General features: G+C 37.0%; 1 protein-coding gene across 5 annotated transcripts in view; it reads left to right on the forward strand.

Moving 5' to 3' along the window:
• Nucleotides 1-27,097, forward strand: part of thrab (thyroid hormone receptor alpha b) — a 180,239-nt gene that overhangs the window by 107,819 nt on the left and 45,323 nt on the right. For all 5 annotated transcript variants that reach the window (XR_010892613.1, XM_067368822.1, XM_067368825.1 and 2 more), the window contains one exon: nt 19,410-19,659. Coding sequence is in view for 4 of the 5 variants with exons in the window: in XM_067368822.1 (XP_067224923.1) it covers nt 19,604-19,659 (56 nt within the window). In the remaining variant the exon portion in view is untranslated. The remainder of the gene's footprint in view (nt 1-19,409; nt 19,660-27,097) is intronic.

Raw genomic sequence — 27,097 nt, forward strand, 5'->3', positions numbered from 1 at the left:
AGGCCATAAAGTAGACATTGTAATAATTCATCAACTTGAGTTCATTAGCAATCGCTTGGCATAAATATTCGCTTTTCATTGATTGAAAATCACTTTGAAGCAGACTGAAGCGCTGTTGCGTGAGCTTGTGGAGCGCACAACAGCGTCGCCTTGTGACTTTGCAAAATGCAGCACCCGTGGGAATGTTAGCGGGAGTAAACAGTTCTGACGGGGACATAACGAGCAGGTATGAAACGACTAGTTAATCGATCGCGGGTGGTTTCGTTATCTTGAGCGGATATAAAAGTGTAAGAGGATAAAAATGTGTCTCCAAATATACCTTGGCAACCCGCCCAAGTAAAGCCTATGTGTGGGAAGCACCGCTCTCGTATTTCATCAAAAATATCTTAATTTGTGTTCCGAGGATTAACGAAGGTCTTAAGGGTGTGCCATTTTTGGGTGAACTAACCCTTTAAGGTCCAAAAATAAAGCACCAAAAGTACCATAAAAGTGTGAGATTCCTCCCACTGAGATTCCTCCCATTCAGTGATTTTGGTTTAAGAACAAATCTTTTAAGCGGTTCTTTTGAATGAAGCAAGAGAGAGTAATTGGGTGCCATGTGTTGATTGCAGAGATACAGACCGACCGATTCAGCTGTGAGAAGGAAAGAAAGGACTGAAGAGGAGGCCTCATCCTCCTTTCATCCTTTTCCTCTGGTTTTCTCTCTCCCTCATTTCTCCGGTCCTCCCCTGTGTGCGGTTATGATCAATGTTTATGCTCCATAATGTTTCCTGACTCTCCCGAGGCATCAGTGCAGGAGGGATTGACCCGTCTCATGCAATGTTAGTGGGCCACGTTGAACTGCTGTCCTGTTGATTAAGTGCCGGGGGCTGGCGCTTCTCATTACGGCTACACGCGAAGCCCAGGCTGCCAAATGTACGGAGCATGTGCGAGCAGTCTCACCGCAAGTGCTCTGGGAATTGAAGTCCATTTCCTCTGTACGCCACCTCACCTTAAAAGAGTAAGAAATGGCGTATTATCTTATAAAAAAGGGGTCGTTTGTACTTTAGGTTGTGGTGTTCAATGTGGCCCTCAGGGGCCACACCTACAGCGCTGTGGGTTTGGTAAGGATGCAATGTATAATATATGCAGCAAGCCCCAAATCTGAGGAAGAAGGAGGTAGAACCCTATTACCCACAATCCACAAGCAGAGGAAGCACAGTGTTTACCTAAAAATAAATAGACAGAGTGATCCTCAGAGACTTAGTCTTATACATGCACATTTATTAAATACAGACAGAGGCCACATAGCTACACATTTCCAAAAAGCAAACATATATGCACAAACAACCCGATTAAGATACACAGACATATACAGACACTCTGCACATAGACTTGGAGGTATACAGGAAAATGATAAATTCACTGCTAAAAGCTGTTGGACACCTAGTTTTTCATCTTGCTCCTTCTCTCCTGAATGTAGTGTGTAGTAAAGTCCTTGGCTCTGTGAAAGGACGTAAAGTGAATGCAGGGAAAAATGATTAAGTAACTGTTTCATTTTATACCTTGGGGCAATTTGCCACAAACCCTTCATCTCCTGGCCTTCCTCCTTCACATGTATTTGCCTCTTTTCTTTTACTGCGTTATCTGCTTCACATATTTGAGCCTCATGTTGCATCATTCTTTAGCCCTTTTCCGACTGGGACTTGTTTGTTTTGAGGAATTGTGATTTTGTTTCACAGGTGTGAACTTTATGATTTTTATCCCGTCCGATCAGACATGTCTTTTCTTGCAACCTCTGTAAATATTAGAACAAATTACATACTGTTTTTCAACTCAGATGTCCTCTTAGAGGTTTAATCCGGTCTGGATAGGATTGTATGTGATTTCCTTCTTTTTTTTTTTTTTCTTTTTTTTTTCTCTTCATTTTTAATGTCTGGTTCATTTTCATAATTTAATCTATGAAAACTTTATGGATAAATTAATAGTTAGTGGTACTGCTGGCATCACATCAGATTAAAATTTAAATAAATTACTGTAATTGAATTAATATTTTTTTAATGATTTAAAAAGTATTTTAAAATAATAGTAATAATTAATCCATTATTATTTTACAAATAATAATATTTTTTTTAATTGATTTTAAATAATAATTCAATATATTCAATAAATAAATGCTAATTAAAAAAAATGTGTTGTGAATCATTGAATCATTCATTCAGCTTATTATTGAAAAATTAGTCATTCATGATTTAAAGGGATAGTTCACCCAAAAATGAAAATTTGATGTTTATCTGCTTACCCCCAGGGCATCCAAGATGTAGATGACTTTTTTTGTTCAGTCGAACGCAAATTATAATTTTTAACTGCAACCGCTGCCGTCTGTCAGTCAAATAATAGCAGTGATTTGGAACTTGAACAATAAGAGTCGAAAAAACTTCCATAGACAAATCAAAATTAAAACTTGCGGCTCGTGACGGCACATTGATGTCCTAAGACACGAAACGATCGTTTTGTGCGTGAAACCGAACAGTATTTATATAATTTTTTACCTCTAATACACCACTATGTCCAACTTCGTTCAGCTTCCGGCTAGTGAGGTCTGATCGCGCTCTGACAACGGAAGTGATGTCTCGCGCTCATTGAAGTATATGGGCGAGACATGACTTCCGTCACCAGAACGTGTTTTTTGACCTCACAAACAGGAAGCTGAACGAAGTTGGACATAGTGGTTTATTAGAGGTAAAAATTATATAAATAATGTTCGGTTTCTCGCACAAACCGATCGTTTCGTGTCTTAGGACATTAATGTGTCGTCAGGAGCCGCAGGTTTTAATTTTGATTTGTCTAAGCAGTATATGGGAACTTCTACTATAACAGTAAATAAAACTTGCTATTATTTGACTGACAGACGGCAGCGGTTGCAGTTAAAAATCATAATTTGCGTTCGACTGAAGAAAAAAAGTAACCTACATCTTGGATGCACTGGGGGTAAGCAGATAAACATCAAATTTTCATTTTTGGGTGAACTATCCCTTTAATATTATTCTTTATTAAAAATAAAGAGTTTCAGTGAGTTAAATTAAAGAGTTAAAGAGAAAGTGATTTCCCCAATAATGACAGATGTATCTTCCTTTTTTTTTTTCTCCATCCTCCATAATTTATATCAAGCTATAGAAAAATGGCAGAAATAACAGCTTAAAGGATTAGTTATGTTTAAAATGAAAATTACCGCAAGATTTACTCACCCTCCAGCCATCATAGGTGCATATGATTTTCTTCTTTCTGATGAACGCAATCTGAGTTATATTAATAAATATCCTGATGCGTCCAAGCTTTATAATGGCAGTGAACGGGACCAATGAGTATGAAGCTCAAGAAAGCGCTTCCATCCATCATAAATGTTTATGTGAGAAAAAAAATCCATATTTAAAAAGTTATCAAGTAAAATACCTAGCTTCCGCCAGACTGCCCTCCATATGACATGGAGGGCAGCCATGCCCAACTTAGGAAGAAAGCGTAATTTCATCAGAAAGAAGAAAGTCATATACACCTAGGATGGCTTGAGGGCGATTAAAGCTTGGGGTAGTTTTCATTTTAAAGTGAACAATTCCTTTAAATTAAAGAGTTTTAGTAACACTCCAAAAACATTTTATTATGTATGTTTATCTGTATGTATGTTTTTTGTCTTTTCATAAACAAGATGAACTCAAATGACGAACTGAACCAACTACTTTACTTCACACAGAAAATGGAGCTAAACAGTCCAGAGAGGAGGGTGTACTGCAACATGTGCGACTGTGCTCTGATTTTTGATGGGCTGAGAGGTTATTGCCTGGAGATGTGGAGTGCGTTGAACATGTGCATGTTTAAGGCAGCATTGCAGGAATTTCCACACAGCTCCTACATCTGTGTATTATGGATTTGAAGGTACAATATGTACGTGTACTAGGGGTGCTAATACGATCCAGGACCACACAGGCGTGGGAGGATGGGACCCGGCTCCGGCACCGGGCCAAAAAAATCACCCCTCTCCCACAGGCGCCGTCATCCTGGTGAGCGCCGCCACCTTCTCGACTTTCAAGGCTGCACAACATCCGGGAGAGGGCCCCTGCTCACCCACCCGGCCCAGCTACCCACCCGCCAGCACCTTTAGTCTCAGGGGTGCGTGCGAGCTCCCTCGGCACTTCGTATGCCACAGCGCCCGACATTTATAGCTCATTACAGAGGTGACTGAGATGAGGAGGTGATGGGTGGAGGTGACAGGTGGGGTGGTGTATGTGGGGAGAGCGAGGTGATATAGGGGCGTGTGGCAGGAGGAGAGCAGCGTGTGGCTGCTCTAAGAGGCGGGTCGCCTGCATCCCACTGGATGGGGCCAAATGAAGCATTTACATGCTGGTCTACAGTGTGTCATTTTTTTTTACAGTACAAGTGTGTACGGTACTGCTTTTTCTCTTTATAAATGTGGCCTTATTTATTTCGCTGGTTTTATTTGCCCTGGTGTTTATGCATTTGGCCGGCAGCTGGTGTGTTTTATTTGTGCCTTGCTGATGCTTGACTTTACGGAGTGTGTGTGTGTGTGTGTGTGTGTGTGTGTGTGTGTGTGTGTGTGTGTGTGTGTGTGTGTGTGTGTGTGTGTGTGTGTGTGTGTGTGTGTGTGTGTGTGTGTGTGTGTGTGTGTGTGTGTGTGTGCACAGCAACGACTGGACATGTTTTTCTGTATTTTATGAGAACTTACAGGACACAAATGCCGCTGCCGGCAATAAACACATCAGTTTTCTCTCAAAGCGACAGGCGAGCTGTTCGGCAGAACCATGAGAAATGATAGAAATTCCTAAGATCCCCTTTAACCCAGTTACATCTTGCACAACTTAATGCAACTCAAAAGTGTGTCTGATGTTGTGGTATGTGATGTCATTTTTAGGTACATATTAAAAGTGGAGTCAAGGGAAAACCTGGAAATATCAGGGAATTTTAAAGGGATAACTCACCCAAAAATAAAAATCCTGTCATCATTTAAAGGATTAGTTCACCTAAAAATACAATTTCTGTTATTAAATGCTCACCCTCGTGTCGTCTCAAACCTGTAAGACCTTTGTTTGTCTTTGGAACACAAATGAAGATATTTTTGATGAAATCTGATCCACACATAGGCCGCAAAGTCAATGCACTTTTTGAGGTCCAGAAAGGTACTAAAGACATCATTAAAACCGTTGTTGAGACTACAGTGGTTCAACCTTATTATGAAGCAACGAGAATACTTTTTGTGTGTAAAAAACAAAACAAAAATAACAACTTTATTCAACAAATTTGTCTGTTCCCTGTCATAATGCTGTGCTATTTTCGTTTGCAGAGCTTCGGTGTTTACGTCAGAACGGTGGCTCAGTGTTGGCCGGTTCTGGTCACGTGAGCAGCATGACGCATGCCGGCATTCGGACGTAAACAAAACAAAAATAGTGACTTTATTCTGCTAAGGTCATTAAAACTAATGGAAATTCATTGATTAAAATGTGTTGAACCCTGCTGTTATACAAACCCATATGATTTTCTTTCCAAAGAAAAGCAACTTTTTTTGTTCCATTATGGAGAGTGTCCAAGCTGCTCTTTTTCCACAAAGTGCATGATATATATTGCCATGAGCCAAAAAAAAAAAAAGAAAAGAAAAGACAAACATGCATGAAATTATTATATTTAATTCATACTTTATGCTGCTTTATACTAAGCCATACTTTGTTTACTTGTATGCTATTTATATTTGATATTCAGTGTAAATCTTCCCCTCTACTGTAGGTTTCTGTAGGTTTCGAATGTTGTGACACAAAAAATTGTCAGAGCAAATTTAAAAAAAACTTGACTTCAGGTGAGAATCGAGAATTACAGCAAAGGGGAAGATTTTCAGTATCCTCCACATTCCAGGTCTTCTGAAGCCAAATGAGTAACTTTTATGATGGGCAGTATACATCTTATTCTACTGTGTATTATACTACAAAAAAGAGCACCTCAAACATTGTCTTTTTATGGTGGAAAGAAAGTAATATGAGGATGAAACATCATGGGGGTGAGTGAGCACTGACAAAATTTGTGGGGTGAATGGTTTCTTTACACAAACATCCCTCGGGGGTTTTGAAGTCAGTAAGACCTGCTGTCATGTCTGGTTTTTCCTGTTCTGCCATTGTGGATGTGTCCAGTTTCTGAGTAACTGTGAGGGAAAGAAATAGAGTGTGAAAGAGTGCTAGGGATATTGGAAACGAAGGCAATGGCTGCAGCTGAGATTGCAGAGAGTGGTGAATGTGCTGGCAGTGAATGTGCAGAGCGAAGGGCCTTTTGCCAAAAGACCACACCTCTCAATCTGCTTTAATTCCCAGCATAACCTAAGGGGTGTCACTGAGCCACAGGGTTGTCCCAGCCACTGCAAATACACACGCACATCGGAATTCCCTTTGTTTCCACTTGGACTGACTTCTGCTCCATTCATAAAAATACTGTACCTGCTATCTGATTGACTGCCAAACCTCACCTGCTCTGTTCGCTCGGAAGTGTGCTGGCGTGTTCAGACTCCGTCAGATATCACTCAATTGACGGAAGTTTTATCATTTGATATCTCAGTTCTGTACCACTGCCCCGGGCACTGACCATCGTGACGTCTATGAACTACACTCAAACAAGTAAGGTTTGTGAAGAGGAAAGGAGATAGATCTTTAACTGGGCTCCTGTCCAAAAACAGTGGTGACCTTTGACTTTACCCGCCTCTTTGACATCTGGCTGTGTTCCATTTCTCTCTCTAAGTGTTTCTCCCTAATCAAGTCATGCTAATTATGTGTGTAAGTATTAGGGCTGTCAGTTGATTCAAATAGTTAATCAAATTAATGTTATTATTTAGAAAAAAATTTGTTGTATATGTCAACTGATTGATCTCTTGTGGGTCTGTGGGACTTCAAGAAAGCATAAAAGCACCATAAAATAATCTATATGATTTATGTGCTATATTCCAAGTCTTTTGAAGATTGTACATTAGAAATTGCATAAGGAATATACCCAAACTGCTGTGACCAGATCAGCGATTCACTGAGAACTTGATTTTGTGAATGAATCATTCAGATCAGTTTTGTGATCTGAATCAGCAAATTTATTGAAAAGATTTGACTCAAAAGAGTCATTTATTCATGATTCGCATTGCTAATAATGATCATATCAAAGATAGTTGTCAAGATTTTCAGTCAATAACAACATAGGTCGAGATTTATTTATTTATTTATTTTCATTAAAAAAATTAAGATGATAATTAAAAATAGTGTGTATATTTTATTAATAAAATTGTGGTTCAGTGTTGTATAGAAATTATTGAGAATATTTCACTAATAAAATCAAGAGATACATTTTCCTATTTGTTAACATACACAGTTTTGAGGCCTGAATTGAGGAACTGATTAAGCTTATAAAATTAAGGAAAGAAGGAGACCTATTTAATTTAAGAGAATTAGCTCAATTATGCGGTTTTATTTAGACACCATTGTTAGTTCCCAGTATGCTTTGCATATGGCTGGAAATGGAGAGTAAATATTAAAATTAAGTATTATTTTATGTGTTTTTGGGTGAAGGGGAATATCTGTTGATGTTTAATGTTCAGTTATGTTTGACATTTGAAAGACTTTCTGTTATGTTGAAGTTTTGATCATTACCATTGAGCAGAAGAGTAAAGCTTATGGTTAGGTTGAATAACTGCATGTACTAATACTTTGAAACATGTTGCTTTCTTCAATAAGCAGTAACTTTGCTATTGCCAAGTTTGTTCCTACTTGTGCTGTGCTAGCAGAATAGTCTTTTAATTGTACAACATAATTCAAAGTCATATATAAACAGGTCATTTCTATTCACTCTAAATCAAACACTTTTGAGAGTCAACTTAAAATTAAAAAGCAAATTTCACTTAAAATATTAAATTAAAGGTTGAGTAATTTCTATTTATTAGATGTTTCTTTTGCAATACTTTTTATTCAAAGAATATAATACTGAATTAAACCACGCTTTTAAAGTGTATGCTTTAGAAACATCCAAGTAAATAATACAATGGATATTGTGTAGATACCATATCTACATAGAAGTAACACAGCACCTGACCTCAGAGACCTCAATACTTGGTACACAATACACAATGACGGTAACATTCGAGGGATCGTTTTTGAGAAGGAATGTGTCATTTTGAGTAGAAAATGTACACCAAATGTCACAAAAATGACAAGTTACTAAACCTAACAACAAAAGCAATGATAAACAGTGTAAATACAGCTGGAAAACACTGAAAAATCAACCTCATTAATTATTCAAGGCCCAGTTCAGGATGGGAACACCAGTATCAGAAAAGTTGAGTAGTTTTACTTAATTTTATAATGTTGATGTTTACACTTTCTACAAGCTTGAATTGAGTACTAATATAGAATTTACTTTTAAATTCTTGTCTGAACTAACTTTTTCATGTAAAAAATACTTTTTTTTTTTTTTTCTGTATTATTTACTTCACCGCTGTCATGATCACCAGTTGGAGTGCCCTGTTTAGCCACCTGAGGGCACTCCAACACGGACTACTTCTCACCACACTTTTGAAATACAATTCCCATAACCCACTTCCCGGACTCATTATCCTGTTCATTGCACCCAGCTGTTTTGTGGTTTTCTCCGTTTTGGTTTTCTTTGTGTTTTTCTTGTTTTTTGTATGGACTGTCTCTGTGGATTTTGACCCTTGCCTGTTTGTGGATTACGTTTCTGGATTACCCCATTAAAAGATGCACATGGATCTTACAAGTTTGTCTCCGTACAATCTGTGACAACCGCAGAATCGTTTTGATCAGTGCAGCCAGATCTTTTCCATAATGACCAGCACATTGTATCAAGAACAGTGCAAAAATCGTGTTGGGTCGCAAACAAGCAGAGCCATTGATAATCAGGTGCATGTGATCTATTAAAAATAGGCAAAAAATGGAAAAAAAGACAGGCTTTTTTTGGGGAGGTAAATAATGGCGCAAATACCAAAAAAAAAAAGCATTACTGCAAACCTTAGTAAATTATGTTGCATGATTCATTTAAATAGTCTCCTCCAATAAATTTTGCGTCTAAAAGGGAAACTCCTATAAATGCATATGCAATAAGGTTGGCTACAAAAAAAAAAAAAAAATGTCCACACCTTTTTTATCACCAATTCTTCACTTTAAGTCTTTAGCAAATCCTGACAGTAGTTTTTTAGCACCAAAGTGAATTTTGCACTGGTGCAAACTGTTAGTAAATCTGGCCCTAATGTAGGTGACAATAGATAATCACTTTTATGGTGGTTTTTGTTGTTGTTGTAATTTTGGGGCCTCAATGGATACTTTCATTATATTGAGAAAAGTGGCTTTTCTGTATGTCATACAGGTTTGGAACAACTTGATGATGAGTACATTATAACAGATATCACAATTCTTTAAATTTCACCATAAAAAATGCTAAGGGCTTTACTTTTGATAAACACCTTTTTCCCATTTACTGATCAACCAATCCTCTTCTAATGACATTGTATGTGTGAGACACCTGATGTGGCTCCAGTCACTTGTAATCAGCTCTGAATGTGCCAATCATTTTGTTAGAAATCACACAGAATGAAGCAGTTATAATGTCAAATTGAAAAGTTTTTAAACATGTTTAATTAATCGCATGTGTTTAACTTTGACAGCCCTAAAAAGTAGGTCATTAGATGGAGAGCAGTGCATTTAGTCTATTTGGCTTTATGTTGCATCAGAGGTAGAGCAGTGCGCCATCTGCCACAATCTGAGGGGAAGTTCACAGCCTCCTCCCTGACACTGAGCATGCTCTGACTGCAGTGAGATCACTTGATAAGTTGCTAGATTCAAGCAATTCCTATTGGTATACTGTAATGAAAAATAAATGCTGAAGCATCCGTCTTAAAGTAAATCTTAGGTTCTTTATGCCTGACTGACTGGCCTTGTGAAAGATTAATGGAGCATGATTTAACTCCGCACAAAAGCCGGCAAACCCACAGAGAGCTTGGCGAATCTTCCATTTGTGATCGTCAAAGTTTTGTTTTCTGATTGATTCACCTTAGAAATGGCGAGATTAGGAGGGGAAAAGCCTCTAATTTGTTTTTCAAGTACAATCACATTCTTGGCAGCGTCTTGACCTGTCTTTGCCAAAGGCATGGTGGAATGAGGGAGGAGGCCGTGTGCTCTTTGAAGGGGAGTGTTTGTGTGTGTTGGGGGGGCTGGGTCAGTTTCCCACAATGCCCTTCATTTCCCCTTTTTGTTTCCCCCTAAACATCCGTCTGTGCCTAAGGGAAGTGACTTTGTCAGACCAGTCTGTACTCTGCATCCAGCATTTCGGTGTCAGGCTGACCTTACGCAAGATAACCACAGTCTCGCTGCGTAGTCTTGATCTTAATCCACCCCATTAATTTTCCTTATTCTTGAGCTGAAGAAGATGCTAAACAGACACAAGCAAAATTTATCCTCAGATAAGATGGCGATTATTCAAACACAATAAAAGTCTGTGGTGATTGATGTTGTAAAAGCAAAGTGTTGGATAGAAAGGGCTACGTCTGCCAAAAGAAGGACATATTCTGCAGGTTGAGATGAGCAATAGTAGACTGTTATTGCCTGCACAATTACATTTGACTTTTTAAGATTATTGTCAAGGTAAAGAAATTTGTTTTGCAGATTGCACATGTTCTGTTTATAAATATTTTGTGTAAAAAAAAAAATAAAAAAATAAAAAAATATATTATTACATTACATATTATATATGTAATATATAAATATATATATATAGTGTGTATATAATATACACTGCTGTTCAGAAGTTTGGGGTTGGTAAGATTTTTAATGTTTTTTTTAAAGAAGTCTCTTATGCTCAACAAAGCTACATTTATTTGATTAAAAATACAGTAAAAACAATAATATTGTGAAATATTATTACAATTTAAAATGTAAAATTTAACTGGTTTTTATTTGAATATATTTTTAAATGTAATTTATTCCTGTGATGGCAAAGCTGAATTTTCAGCATCATTACTCCAGTCTTCAGTGTCACATGATCCTTCAGAAATCATTCTAATATGCTGATTTGGTGCTCAAGAAACATTTATTATTATTATTATCGATGTTGAAAACAGTTGTGTACATTTTTTTTTTTTTTTCAGTATTATTTGATGAATAGTGTATATTGTTAAAAAAGCTTTCCATTTCACATAAATACTGTTCTTTTGAATTGCTATTAATCAAAAACTAAAAAAAAATAAAGAAATAAATAAAATTCACTCACATTATGTAAAGACAATGTGCAATCCTAAAAACAACTAGTATAAATTCTTTATTTTTACCATTTTATCTATCTATCTATCTATCTATCTATCTATCTATCTATCTATCTATCTATCTATCTATCTATCTATCTATCTATCTATCTATCTATCTATCTATCTATCTATCTATCTATCTATCTATCTATCTATCTATCTATCTATCTATCTATCTATCTATCTATCTATCTATCTATCTATCTATCTATATCTATCTATCTAAAATTTTATGCAAATTTAATTTACTTTCATTAAATTCCATTTTATCATAAATCCATCCTGCACACTGAAAGATCTATACTGCTTGACCACTTCTTTCATCCTCTCTCTTTCTGCCCATTTCTAAACCATTTATCATCCACTCTTTGTAAACCTGACATGTAACAGTAACTAAAAGGTCAACTACTCCGAGACAGTAATCAGGCATGTAGTGAATTACGGAGGCAGTTTAACCTGCAATCCATCAGGCAGCTTTATCAGCCCACTCCACCTAATGTAAACAGCAAACGCTGGGAAGGAGGGCGAGTGAGGCAGGGTCTAAAATGAACACTCGCCAAGTACCAAATGAAAGCAAAAAAAACGGTGTTGGTGAGTTTCTTTTTTTTTTTTTTTTTTAAAGTTTATCTTTATCTGTCTTAGTGCCATTGCAACAATCACAAGGAAGGTGTTGCTTCAGTTTTATCTTCGCACAAAGGTGCTACTCAGCAAATGTGTGATTGTTACATTATATCTATTAGTTAAGCTGAGATTCGCAATCAATCAATGTAGCATTTTTCAATCCCTTTGACATTGAAAATGTTCTTTTTGAAGGCGATGAGTTGATTGGTTATATAAGGATCTCTTCTTGCCTTGTCTTCTATGTGAAAAATTCATTATAGGATGGTGCACTCTGACTAGCGTAATGGCATTTGCAACCAATGGCCTTCACTGAGATCATATCAGATCACAGTCTGGAATCTTTATCTCTTGGATCATCAGTGCTCTGTCATTAGCTGTTCATAAGTGCACCGACCAACTTGCGTAACCCCGACACATAAGAATGCCTATCTTTTAACCAACTTTTTTTATTTACTTGTTGTGTAATTTAATTGTACATTTGTATGTAGTAAAACTGTTTATATATAAATATAATTATAATCTTACTGTCTTGATGAGAAAAGAGAGATTGGCAAATTAGTAGAGATCGTTTCACTCTGCAGCATACTAACTAATTATTCTTTTTCATGCTGCTTTGAAACCAGCATTTTAAAGCACTCAATTAAGGGCAAGAAGAAAGTGAAAACAGAGGAAGAGGGAGAAACAGAGTCCACTTTCTTCTTGCCAATTAAAAAGTTTTAGTGCCGCGTTTGAGAATGCACAAAACAGCGACAAACTTACGGCAAGAAAAATGGGGCTGAAAACCTTACTCAGCTGCACCTGCTGCAGTTTTTATATCCAATGTATGCACTGTGTCAACATATATGTCAAGAATTGCTCCTTCACACACACAACATATACACTCTTGCACGCATTTGGCTTACGTACACAGGTGCAGTGTCAAATATACCTGCACTGCTCCAGTTTAAAATTTATGTGGCCTTTGTGCAATTTTGGCTTCCTTTGCACTTTTTTACGACACACACATACACACACTAAAACAAACAGTCATCATTAACAAACACCACCTCTCCTTTTTTCCTTCTTTATGGCCCTATGCTGAATTAAACTTAATCTGCTGTGTTCTTCCTCTCTTTCTGTTTCTCCTGGTGTCCCTCATGCCCCTGTTCTCAGTCAGTTGCATGTTTAAAAGGAACTCTGGCTTGTAAAGCTACATTTATAGATCCCGTATGTTTGATTGTTTGGGGCTTTATGACTTTGACCTTGACTGAACAGGAGGGAGATGTGGACCTCCTACAGCAGAGAGACTAGACTGTACGTGTGTACGTTTTAGCTATATATTGTTGACCTAAAATTCAAATTCAGTGATCATATTTCACACTCATGTATCTTGATGACCATTTGACTTTCTTTCATTCGTGGAACACAAAAGGAGATGTTCAGTGATATGTCCAAGCTGTTCTTTTCCATAAGCCCTGGGACAATAAATTGTTGAATTGTGAATGGAGAAATGACTCTGGATCGATTCAGAGATTTTCCGAATCCATCGCAATTCTCTTTTGAATCGATTATGAGTTTAGTTTTTAACAGCAGATGGCACTTCGTGCTTTAGAAGTAGCCATACTCGGCTCTCTTCCAATTCCTTACACACACACCATTCGAACCTTCTATAAAATAATCATTCATAAAGTTCGAAAAGGTTGAAGCGAATTACAAGGGTGTTTGCAATGGGCTGTTTAAATTCATAAAAATATTGGTAACACTTTATTTTAGGGTTCAACTCTCACTTTTAACTAGTTGCCTTTTAGCTTGCATATTACTATGATATTGGCTGTTTATTAGTACTTATAAAGCACATATTAATGCCTTATTCTGCATTACCTTGTTCTACATCCCTTAATCTAATCCTACCCAATACTTAAACTTAAATGCTACAAAAACGACCTTACTAACTATTAATAAGCAGTAAATTAGAAGTTTATTGAGGGAAAAGTTGTAGTTAATAATGAATATGTGTTCCCCATACTGAAGTGTTACCAAAATATTCTGTTTACGTCATAAGCATTCTAGGTGCAAGTACATAGCCGAACTCACGAGCATTCTTCTTCGTAAGCATTTAAGTGTGCGGTTAAAAAACTAGCTTAGAGTGCCATCTGCTGATAAAAATTAAGCTTGGAATCGATTCAAGAGAGAATCACAATGCATTCAGAGAATCTCAGAATTGAGATGAATCAATTTATTCTCCCAGACCTATTTCTCATGGGGGCATAAGGTATTTTCAACAATTAAAGTTTATTTTATTGCAGTCTAAATCCAGAATGTTTTTTCTCCCACCACCTGCATAAAAATACATGCATCCCAAACAATTTACATTTTTTTTTTTTTTTTTTAACTGCTCAAATAACTAACTCACCATTCAAAGCAAGTTGAATAAAAATTTAAATTTTGCTTTGTTCCTCACACAAAGTGATTGTATAGGCTCTATCAAACACCCCGTGTAATGCTATGCCAGGCGCAACACAAGTGTTTTTTGCTAGTTTCAGCCCAACGCAGTTATCATTTTCATGTCCAGCACCACGTTGTTTAAATGGCAAATGCACTCACACCCATCTGTTCGCACATAGGCATGCTGGTCTGAAAACGAGGTGTGTTCAGGCGCATTGTTAGCGTGTTGCTATTTTGAGGCAACTGAAAACAACTGCGCCATTGACCAACAAAAACCTGGTCAAAAGTCAATGCCGCAGTATTTTTTATTTATTTATTTATTTGTTATTTATTTATTATCTGCACATACACTCTGCTTGTTACACACACAGGTATGCGCAGGAGCACACAAACATTTTTAAATATTAAAAATAAAAGGATTCCTCTCTGGAGAAGCGTTCAGTCTTCCCGCTTGCAAATTCCACGATGTAAAAAGCAAATCCACCATGGTGCAAGCACTGGCTTTTAAAGGTGCCCTAGAATTAAATATTGAATTTATATTGGCATAGTTAAATAACAAGAGTTCAGTACATGGAAAAGACATACACTGAGTTTCAAACTCCATTGTTTCCTCCTTCTTATATAAATCTCATTTGTTTAAAAGACCTCCGAAGAACAGGCGAATTTCAACATAACATGCCCCCCATGTACGCCCCCAATATTTGCATATGCCAGCCCATGATCGAGCCATTAGACAAGGGCAGAACGTCTGGATCTGTGCACAGCTGAATCATCAGACTAGGTAAGCAAGCAGGAACAATAGAGAAGAATGGCAGATGGAGCAATAATAACTGACATGATCCATGATATCATGATATTTTTAGTGATATTTGTGAATTGTCTTTCTAAATGTTTCGTTAGCATGTTGCTAATGTACTGTTAAATGTGGTTAAAGTTACCATCGTTTCTTACTGTATTCAAGGAGACAAGAGAGCTGTCGCTATTTTCATAGCCTCAAACTCATTCAGAATCAAATGTAAACATCCAAATAAATACTATACTTACACGATTAGACATGCTGCACGACGAACACTTTGTAAAGATCCATTTTGAGGGTTATATTAGCTGTGTCAACTTTGTTTATGCTGTTTAAGGCAAGCGCTAGCTCCGGCGGAGGGAGGTGCATGAGAATTAAAGGGGCCACAACCTATATATCGGTGCATAGTTAATGATTCCCCAAAATAGGCAGTTAAAAAACTTAATTTAAAAAAATCTAGGGGGGATTTTGAGCTGAAACTTCAGACACATTCAGGGGACACCTTAGACTTATATTACATCTCTTAAAAAGAAGTTCTAGGCACCTTTAAAGGGAATGGGAGATGATACTCTGATTGGTTTATTGCACATTATGCCCAAAACACACCCATTACTCATTAAGAGACTAGGTACAACCCTTTTGGACCATGCATCCGGCGCTCCAAAAAAATTTTTCCATACACTTAGATCATTAAAATAGGTCCCTATGTCTTTTGAAGACTTGAAAAAATTGTGCATAAAGGACTACTTTAATGATGTTTTTATGCCATTTTAGAGCTTGACAGGCACATTTCCCATTCACTTGTATTGTATGCAAGAGAGTAGATTGAACATTCCTTGAAACATCTCATTTTCTGCTCCATACATGAAAAAAAGTTATACAGGTTTGAAATGAACTGAGGGTGAAAAACAGAACTTTTTAATTTTGGTCGAACTATCCCTTCAAGGGCCGTCCACCAATCAGGAGTCACCATTAAAAGTACTGTATGAGCAGCTTCTCTCTCATAACTCATAATCCTCTTGAATCCTTTGTGTTAATCGTTGGAGACTAATTATTGTGATTAGTTGCAGCAGTCCCACTGAGCGTCACCGTTGTTTTGGTAATAAGCAGCTTAAAAACATTTACACACACACTTAACTCTATGCACAATGGAGGTGAACACACACATCAGCAAGACGGGCAGATGAAAAGGCCTGTTAGGCTGGCGAATATGCGAACAGGCTGGTCAGATGAAAGATGATAGGCCAGCTGAGCATTAACTAATGCAGAACAAATGTCTTCTTGGCTTCATTGTCAAAGGGTTGCATCACACACTAGCCATGTGCTTGAATAGCCAAGCACTTCTGCAGTCAGAATATAGGCTGGACGGATGCGACGGTATGCAAGCGTATCTGCACCGTATCAGTGTCATGGAGTATCATGGAGTCCCGCGGCACCTCTCGGCTCTGTGATCGTGCTTTCTCAAGCTTTGAGCTTAAGCCACCGGATCCTTTTCTTTCTTTTCACACACAATAAAATGATCTAATTCCCCTCTCTGGTCCAAAGCCACCCATTCATAGACAGATTCAGAGGGCCCGCACAGCATGTACCACATCGGTTTGTGTTTGGGGAGTTCGCTTAGTAACTGTGAGCATAATAGATACCAAAGAAACATTGATATACACTTACGCATACATGTATGCATCTGTCAGCAGAATGCTTTGTGAATTTGACTCGATATATCAGTTTTCACTTAAGACTTTGTAGAGGAGGCCAGACAACTTTAGCTGTAGAAAGACTTAGGGTTGGGTGACATGGGCCAAAAAAGCATATTTCTGTATTTTTAGACTGAATGGCGAAATACAATGTATATCTCTGTAATTTCTCTGTATTTTAAGTGGGCTAAATGTTCAGTTTCATTTTCATAAGGCACACAATGAGTAAATTAAGCTTGTAAAGTGCTTTGTTAAAGGGCAGAACACTTTTGGGCTGTGCAGGTTTCACTGCTGAGTTTGCAACAGCAAACAAAGTTGAACTTTTCACTTTTCAAAGAAACCTGTGTGTGGCATTCTCTACATGATTAAATGGTTTTTCTACACATAAATTGCCAAATAGTTGAACTAGAACTGCAACCAATGATTTTTTTGATTTATTGATTTTAGATTTTTTGATTGTTTGATCATTTGTCAACCATGTATTATTCCACATCCTGCCCAGCATTGTCCAAAATTAAATAATCTGTTGGTTGTCATTCATGGTGGTAAATAGTCGGTACTAAAAAAAGAACATTGGCGGTACTAGCATTTCTGCAGTACTGGTAGTACTGAGTACCGTGTATATTCGGTACCTGTTGATAGACCTGTTGCTCTCGTTCATGTTTGTTTTCATGTTTCTCTCTCTAAGCTTCAAAGGTTTCTTTTTACAGTGAGTTTTTACAAGTGTTGAGCATTGTAGCCAATTACAATCATATTTTTTGACCATGTGAGCACAATGGCCTTTCAAAGGTTCTAGTCAGTAAGCATCTGAGCCGCACGCTTGTGAATCCTTTTATTCATACTCTAAATATGTGTAAATATATAGATTTTTTTATTAAAACGGTGAATTCAGCAAAATGCATTGCATTTTTCCACATCCTGCCCAATGTTGTCCTCCAAACATTGTAAAAACAAATATAGTGCGAAAACAAATATAGTGAATGTATATGTATATAATAATGAATCTATATTGGCAAGGCTATGCATTATGTGCAAAAAAACATAATGTACATTTGTATGTAGTAAAACACTTTACAATAAGGTTTCATTAGTTAATGTATTAATTAACATGAACTAACAATTAGCAATACATTTAGGTAACACTTTATTTCAAGGTGTCAGTATTACAGTGTAATTATGCATTTACTCTAAGTACTACTACTAATAGTAATAATGATTAGCTTCATGTGCTTACTATTGGTTTAGGGTTAGGATGAGGTTTTGATTTAGGGTTAATTGCATGCAATTATGCATACTTGCTAGTTTTTCTACAGCAACTACATGTAACGTGGAACAATGATGCAGTAAAATAAAGTGTTACCTACATTTGTTACAGTATTTATTATTCTTTGTTAATGTTAGTTCATAAAAATCCAGCTGTTGTTTGTTCATGTTAGTTCACAGTGTATTATTTAATGTTAACAAATACAACATTTGATTTTAAAAATGTAATAGTAAATGAACATTAACTAATATTAATAATTGCTGAAGAGAAAAGCAGAGGTTAAAAATCACTAAATGAAAAATGAATAAAAACAAAAGAACAGACTAAACACACAAACACATTCAACTGCAGCTGCTCACTCTGTGTCTTCCCTATTTTTCAGTTGTGCTCGCAACATCGAACAATTCGATCTACACAATATAAATTGGTTTTGAAAATAGAACGATAAACCTTACAGAATACCTCCCAGGCCTAGAAATAATCCTGGATCAGTGGCTTTTTTTGGACAGTGTCTGACCATATTGACCTGTGACAACAACAAAACAGAGACTAAATTTAGGTACTGACTTGTTGCGTTGCCAAATCCCTAATTTGCTTGTACACGTAGACTTCCTTTTGTCTCATCTCATCGGTTATATATAGATTTGAGTGTCTATTTCAGTACAGTAACATCTGCATACACAATTAAGCCTAAATACTCAGTTTAAAGACTGCAAGACTTTAAAGACTGTCTTTTTTTTTTAATTTTCAGGTGACCTGACCGGTTAAATCTTATCACTGTCTAGTGGCCTGTGGATCACTTTCTCAGTATCCCGCCTCTTAATCCAGATTATCGAGGCAGTTGAGGCCTTGTGATTTACACAGGTTTTGAGACACGTTGTTGATGCCAAAGAAGTGAAAGAGCAGCCTAGTGTTGCACGTGAGCTCCTGGGTTTGCACATGGTACAGGGGTAGATGGGATTATGGCTCGCCTAATCTGAGTTTTTTCCTGGAAAGTGTGCTTGTTGTCTCCAGCGAGCCAGTTATACTCAAGAGAGCTCATGGGGACTGTGTCACATGGGACAGACAACTAACAGTGGAAGAGGGATGCACATATATGAAACTCAGACTAAATTAGAATGTAGACCAGAGATATTATACTTATAAATCATCGAAATATCATTTTTCCTTTAACACACACATTTTCTTGTCCATTCTCGTTCACACATTCTTGTCCATCACCGTACGTTTGGTATTGCAGCACTCTGCATTGATTAGCACACATGCTAACTTTGATTCTGTCTTTTTTCACAGACCTCATCACATATTGCTGCATTATCACTGGGCGTCTGGGTTGGAGAGTGAGGCGGGCTTGGTTTGCGAGCGTCGCTCCACAAAGCCGTCCGATGACTGTCTGACTCATCACAACCCGCGAATGACAGGCGTGCATTCGAGGGTGGGGCCCGCCTCAGTCTCACATGATTGGCCGCTGGATGGAAATAAGGTGAATGGAACACATGCCCAAGGAGCAAGACCCAAACCAATCAGAGGGAGAAGAGAAACGGTGAGCCTGTTAAGAACTGATCTCACAACAGATTCCAGAGTCATAATGCTGGGATACACAATATTTTTGTCAGTTACGATAGTCACTGATTATGTTTCCATTACCCCGTTTTTATGCGCATTTCGAAGTTTCGCATCAGAAATGAGTGAGGGAAACGCCAAAATTTCGAAGAAAAAAAATCCTTTATTTCGCAATTACGCTTGCTTGAGGTGGCTTTTGACTTGTGTGAAAAAGAGTTAACGCAAATAATGGGAAATGGAAACGCATTTGCCAAATAAATTCTGACATAGCAAACATTAAACTCACGTGACTAATTGGTTGTTTTCCACTGATGGTGTTTTATGTACTGTGGGTTACTTGGTTACCAATACCATAGACGCCGATTTATGTTTTCGCCAGTGGGTGCCGGCACTCTGTCGTGTCTTTCTCTCCATGCAATTGTGTGCCTAATGATCTCATTACACAAAAGTTGTTTGCATCTCACGAAGAGAAAAACAGACTGCAAATACATTGAGAGTATTGTGGAATTTTCTCACTCAAACCACTGCCTGCTGCTTCTGATTATTCTTAGAGGGAAAAGCTGCCCATAACTGCTGGTCTAGGATCAGGTTTCTCTGTAATAATAGCATATTGGATTGGCAAACGATATAGTGTGTAAGGTTTGTATTTACAACATGTTTTGCAGCGTTGAGCAATGTAGCCAATCACAAAGATATCTGTTGATTTCTTGAACTCAATGGCCAATCAGAGGTTTTTAAGTTAGCACTGATCAAAAACTCCAGTGTTTTGGGTGACGAGTGGATTTTGAGTTCCCCATGCTCGCAAAATCCTATCATTATAACAAAATAAATACAGTGTAGACATTATGTAAATAACAAATTCATTGTGCAGTCAGATTTGTTTATTAGGGGCCAAGCACCGAAGGTGCTTAGGCACCTATTGTATCTGTTGGCGTTCTTTTTCTTTTCGATTATTATCATTCTTCTTCTGCTCTTGAAGTCTATGGCAGCTCATAGAACCGTATGGTAAAAAGTTTGGAAATTTGGCACACAGTTAGAGGACAGTCTGACCTTTGTCCATAGCAAATTTGGAGTCTCTAACTCAAACCCTCTAGCGCCACCAGCTGTCCAAAGTTGCACTTATGTTTATGCTAATAACCTTTGAACCATAAGGGCTAGAAACATTTTTTTTTTCCCTCTGATTCCGATTCGAATGCACCATATGTCGTCATTTTCCGTCATGAAAATTGAATTTTCTGAAAAAACTACTTTTTTTAACTCCTCCTAGGCCGTTACTTAGATTTTCACGAAAATTGAATCAGATCATCTTCAGACCATGCTGACAAAAAGTTATGGAATTCAAGTTGATTCCTTAAACCATTTTCGAAAAAGACGCAAACTAATTGTATGGAGTGCTTGCGAAAATGGACATAAGGTTGTATCTCCGCAATACGATTATCGTATTCAGACCAAACTTCGTAAATGTCATCACAAGTATGACCTGAGGCATCATGCAGTGTTTCAGTGCAGCGCTACCTAAAGGTGCAGAGATATGAACTTCTGCTTATAACTTCTGATGGGTTTGTCCAAAAATCTCGTTAGATTCAGGGCATCATGCCGAGTCGAATGATATCCAATTTTCCCATATCAGACATTTTGACCGTCGGCCATTTTGAATTTTGTGCTAAAATGCTGTATTTTACCAAGGCATTAACGTATCGTTACGAAACTTGGTATGGGTCTTTGACACAATGCCCTGACAATATTCAAAACGTTTTGCCACCTTGGGTAGACAAAAGTTATAACAAAATTTACAAAAATGCTAATAACTTTTGACTATATTAACCGATTGTAATGGAACTGGTCTCAGTAGATTCCATGGGTCATGCTGAGAACATAGATATCCGCCATATTGTTTTTCTTTCAAAACCTACTTTTTCGAACTCTTCCTAGACCGTTGTTCCGATTTTCAGCAAAATCGAACCGTATCACCTTCAGACCATGCCGACAAAAAGTTGATACATCAAACAGTTTTCGTATACCTGAGCAAAGAATTTGAGGTGTGATGCAAAAATGACTCTTGAAGCTGTATCTCTGCAATGCTTTAACATATTGACACCAAACTTTGCAAATGTCATTGTCACATCACTCTGACCATACCACACCAATTTGGACACAGCGCCACCTATTGGTCAAAAGTGATGAACCAGTAAATCCTAATTTTTGATAATTTTTCAGTTCTTTTGCCTAAAATGATCTTAATAGGTCTTTAATTGCTCACTGTTGCAGTTAGTCTGATGCTCCCAGCCCTGTTGGCTAGCTTCTTGTGCCGTTTTTGTGCTTGGCCCCATAATTGCTGCTTGCAGCTATATTTATAATTATTATTTTTTTAATGCTAAATCATGCATACAGTATGCTTGCTTTTCTGTTTTTGTTTTGTTTTTGTTTGTTTTTTTTGTTTTTTTGATTAAATGAATGGAGAATATCTTCATGAAGCATTGCCGACATGGTGCCGGTTGTCGTCCACTAAGACGCACTATACGTGATAAAACGATCGATTCTTGTGTCCATTGTCCTTTACGAATCACCATGACACCCTATGTCAAACAGATTATGCCAAGATCGGGCTGATATCGTTTAGTCTGGACCTGGCATAAGAGTGTCTGTCTGGGCTGTAAAGTTGCCTATTCTCCTTTCTTCTGTGTATGTGTGGTTATCGAATTTTATTTCACGTAGTGACGCTTCGGGAAACTCAAATTTTCTGGTCAATGCACACAGTCTCCTACATAATTCAGTTTTCCTGGTAACTGGCTCCATTTGTATTTGTAGCTCTCACAGTGAGTGCGGTGCTGGCTCTACGCCGTGCTTTTGAATCTAAAGGCAGGCGCTAAGAGACCAGCCTTTACCTCACCATCTACTCTACAGACATTTTATATAAGGCCTAGAGCCCACAGGAAAGTTAACTAAAGCCTTAGAGAATGCCTGTTACTGTCCAAAGTCAGCACACACTCAAACCTTACAAGCAAACATACATACACACACACACACACACACACACATGCTGCCGTGTAGGCTTTTGGTTTAGCAGGACGGCACAGACTGCCCCCTCACGTTCTAAAAAAGAGTTAGCTTTAGAGCCAATAGCAATATTTCTGCCAGTTAGCAAAATGCATCAAGTCTTCCTTCTCAGTGTATATGTGCAAATGTCTAATGTGTAATTGGGCAATTTTTAGCAGATCTCTTGTTGCTTTTCCAATTCGCTGACCACAGATACCTAATGGATACCTAAAGGAGAGGTGTGTTGTTACTGTGTCACAGTGGTCGACTAGTTGGCTAATTAGAGAGGTTGATGATTAGTGAGTTTGACTAATCTGTGTAGCTTTTTCTGTTTATAGTGCCATCAAACAAATATGAAATAGATATAAATTTAAATCTTAAAATTGTAAAAAACTTAAACGCAGATTAGAAATGTAGCATTGAAGTACTAAAATTATTAAAACTGACAAAAATTACAAACGCATAAAGAAATTACTGTAATTAAAAATAAAAATTGAAAATATAAAAATAAAAGCTAATTAAAAGTTATTAATAAATGCTATGATAGTATATAATACCAAAATAACTCTCTCTCTCTCTCTCTCTCTCTCTCTCTGTTTTATATATATATATATATATATATATATATATATATATATATATAATGTAATATGTATGTATATATGTAATATGTATGTATATATGTAATTTATATATATATATATATATATATATATATATATATATATATATATATATATATATATATATATATATATATATAATGTAATTAATATTTTTACAATAAGTTAGTGTTATTTTAGTAATATTAAAAGCTAAATTGATAATAGAAGTTTACCTTTTACCAGTTTGCACCAAGCTTTTAATTCATTATCCTCTAATAATCTTTAAATGTTATTCAAGATTAACTGTCATTAAATCAATGAGGCCTGAGAGCAAGTGAAAACGTTCCAGCATGCTCAAGCATTTTCAACGCAATCATTAGTTCTCGCATTTAATTACACAGAAGCATCGTCAGGAACACAGGAGCTTCTTTACAAGGCCATACATCATTACTCTAACAGGACTTTGTCTTTGCTGTAGACCCTTGTTTATGTGTGTGTGTGCGTGTGTATGTGTGTGTGCATATAATGAGCAGGACCCTAGGAATGTGGGGTCAGATTCCCAGCATGTTAGCTCAAGAAGCGATTAAACGAGGGCCCTTCAGCTTAATTACACCGAGGCCACCTGTCAGTAGATTAGCTGATCACGGAGTACAGCATTCTGGGTTAAATCAAAGAGCAGGAGTAGCAATCACACGGCTCTGTTCCTCTTAATAGAGCTGATTTCTTCTTCTCCTACTTTCATTACTTGCTCTCCTGCTTCCTCGCCACCTCTGCTAACTGCCTCCCAATCACCTTCCCAAACCTTATGTCCACATAAGGGTTCAGCTGTTTCTTTTTCTGTTTACTCTATATATTAAAGGTGCAATATGTAAGAATCTTGCAGTAAAATATACAAAAACCACTAGGCCAGTGTTATATATTTTGTTCGCTTGAGTACTTACAATATCCCAAATGTTTCTAAATATTTGTAAATCGTCAGAAAATTGCAATTTTAACCAAGGCTCCGGGACATGTGAGGAGTCGCCTGTCAATTGCGTCATACCCGCGTTACCCTCAGTAACACCAAAGACGCTTTAATATATTACACGTTTTAATAGACAAGGGAATAACTGTTTTGATATACAGTACAGTCCAAAAGTTTGGAACCACTAAGATTTTTAATGTTTTTAAAAGAAGTTTCGTCTGCTCACCAAGGCTACATTTATTTAATTAAAAATACAGTAAAAAACAGTAATATTGTGAAATATTATTACAATTTAAAATAACTGTTTACTATTTAAATATATTTGACAAAGTAATTTATTCCTGTGATGCAAAGCTGAATTTTCAGCATCGTTGCTCCAGTCTTCAGTGTCACATGATCCTTCAGAAATCATTCTAATATGCTGATTTGCTGCTCAATAAACATTTATGATTATTTTCAATGTTGAAAACAGTTGTGTACTTTTTTTTTTTCAGGATTCCTCGATGAATAGAAAGTTCAAAAGAACAGCATTTATCTGAAATACAAAGCTTCTGTAGCATTATACACTACTGTTCAAAAGTTTGGGGTCAGTAAGAATTTTTATTTTTATTTTTTTGAAAAGAAATTAAAGAAATGAATACTTTTATTCAGCAAGGATGCATTAAATCAATCAAAAGTGCCAGTAATGTTACAAAAGATTAGATTTCAGATAAACACTGTTCTTTTGAACTTTCTATTCGTCAAATAATCCTGAAAAAAAATATTGTACACAAATATTTTGTACAATTGTACACATTAAATGTTTCTTGAGCAGCAGATCAGCATATTAGAATGCTATTAGCTTTGCCATCACAGGAATAAATTACTTTGTGAAGTATATTCAAATAGAAAACAGTTATTTTAAATTGTAATAATATTTCACAATATTACTGTTTTTACTGTATTTTTAATTAAATAAATGTAGCCTTGGTGAGCAGACAAAACTTCTTTTAAAAACATTAAAAATCTTAGTGGTTCCAAACTTTTGGACTGTACTGTATTTATAGACAGAAAACTAATTATTGTTATATAGCTCAACACATTTAGTCTTATTGTTCAAATCTAATTTTCTTGATTGTTTGCGATTACCATGCACTATTTTGTGAAATAGTGCAAAAACACTATTTTGTGAAGTAGCTAACATAGTATAATCAGATGCAGCTTTATTTTTAGTAACAGTAATACAAAATTTTCCCCATCATACAATACATTTTAAAATTAATTGCATGCCATTTATCAAAACAAGCCATCCAGGATTTAATATGGTATCTAATATGATAAACAGAGCTGTGTTTCCTCATACGCTTGACTGGAAAAGCGGAAGCGGCGCAGCCGGTTGTGGCATAATAAAAGTTCCGCTGCTGTGTGTTGAGTGTTGCGCAATTGCTCCAGCGGCATCGTTCAGCTCAACACTCGTTCCTGCTCTGCTTCATACTACAGTAATGTTAATAATCTCATCCATGAACATGATTTCTTCTCCAGTCCTGTCCCAGTTGTTTTCCCTGACTGTGATGTGAAGACCACATGTCCCAAGATTCCACTCTCAAACTTGGCGCCATCAAGCTACGCCTTTGTTTTGAATAGACCTCTAGCATCCTCTAGCGGACAGAAAATATTACATATTGCACCTTTAAAGGTTAATTGTGTAATTTCTGCACCATTAGCAGCAAATTGCAAAAGAAGCGAGTGCGAACTAGCCTCAAACACTCCTGTAGCTCTGCCCCAAAATCACGCCATTGATTTAGCCAGTGCCAATGTCATAAGTTGATATCATGTAGCTAAGTTTTCTTCCGAACTATCTTCATCCAAATTGTTTAGTTTGTGCTAAATTAACTGTATCAGGGCGTTCCACACACATCTGGGCTAATTTCAAACTAGAGATGTATGGAGAAGAGCCAGGCATGTTCAAACACCACATGCCTGTTTGAGTCAATGTTTCAGGTTGACATCATGTTCCTCTTCATCATTTACTTTTAAAAGCTCCTAGATTTGCTTAAACTCAATTGACAGGATATTCCTGCTGTTTGCTGTACAGCACGTCTGTCCTCTGGAAAGATGTAATCCACCTTCATCAGACAGACACAGTGCCTGCAGAGCACTGAAGCCTCAACCCTTTTTACAGAGATATTTTTCAAAAATATATTTTAGTTTTATTTTTTGTAATTCAGTTTTAGAAATAGAGAAATCAACAGAACATTTCATTAATTATATATCTAAAATAATCAAGAGCTTTAAGTTTAAGATTTCAAAACCTGCAAGAGAAAATTAATTCATTTTAAAGGCCAGTTCACACCAAGAACGATAATTATAAAAATAACTTTAACGATAATATTAGCAATAGTAATAAGCAAAGTCAACGCGCACTGTGGACGCGCCAAGAGGTGCAGTTTCTACCAACGCGCTCTAACAAAAAAATATTGCGCCATTGACTTTAGACCAGGTTTGAGTTGGTCTATGGCGCAGTCTATTTTCAGCTCCTTAAAATAGCAATGCGCCGGCAATGCGCCTGAACACACCTCTTTTTTAGACCAGCACGCCCATGGGCGCACTAACTGGCGCAAATACATTTACTAATTTAAGGACGTGGCACTGAACGGGAAAACGCGAACTGCGGCGGACGCAAACTAGCAAACACACTGGGTGTATTATAGGGCCCTCTGAGTGTGATGATAAAATAATGAAATAAATTAAAGTGAAATAAGATTTTGACCCATATCTGCCTTGGCCCAAATTGTCTGTCATTCTTTTTTCTTTTCATATTTTGTTGCCTTGTA

The sequence above is a fragment of the Chanodichthys erythropterus genome, chromosome 19 (assembly GCF_024489055.1).
Source record: "Chanodichthys erythropterus isolate Z2021 chromosome 19, ASM2448905v1, whole genome shotgun sequence".
Lineage (NCBI taxonomy): Eukaryota > Metazoa > Chordata > Actinopteri > Cypriniformes > Xenocyprididae > Chanodichthys > Chanodichthys erythropterus.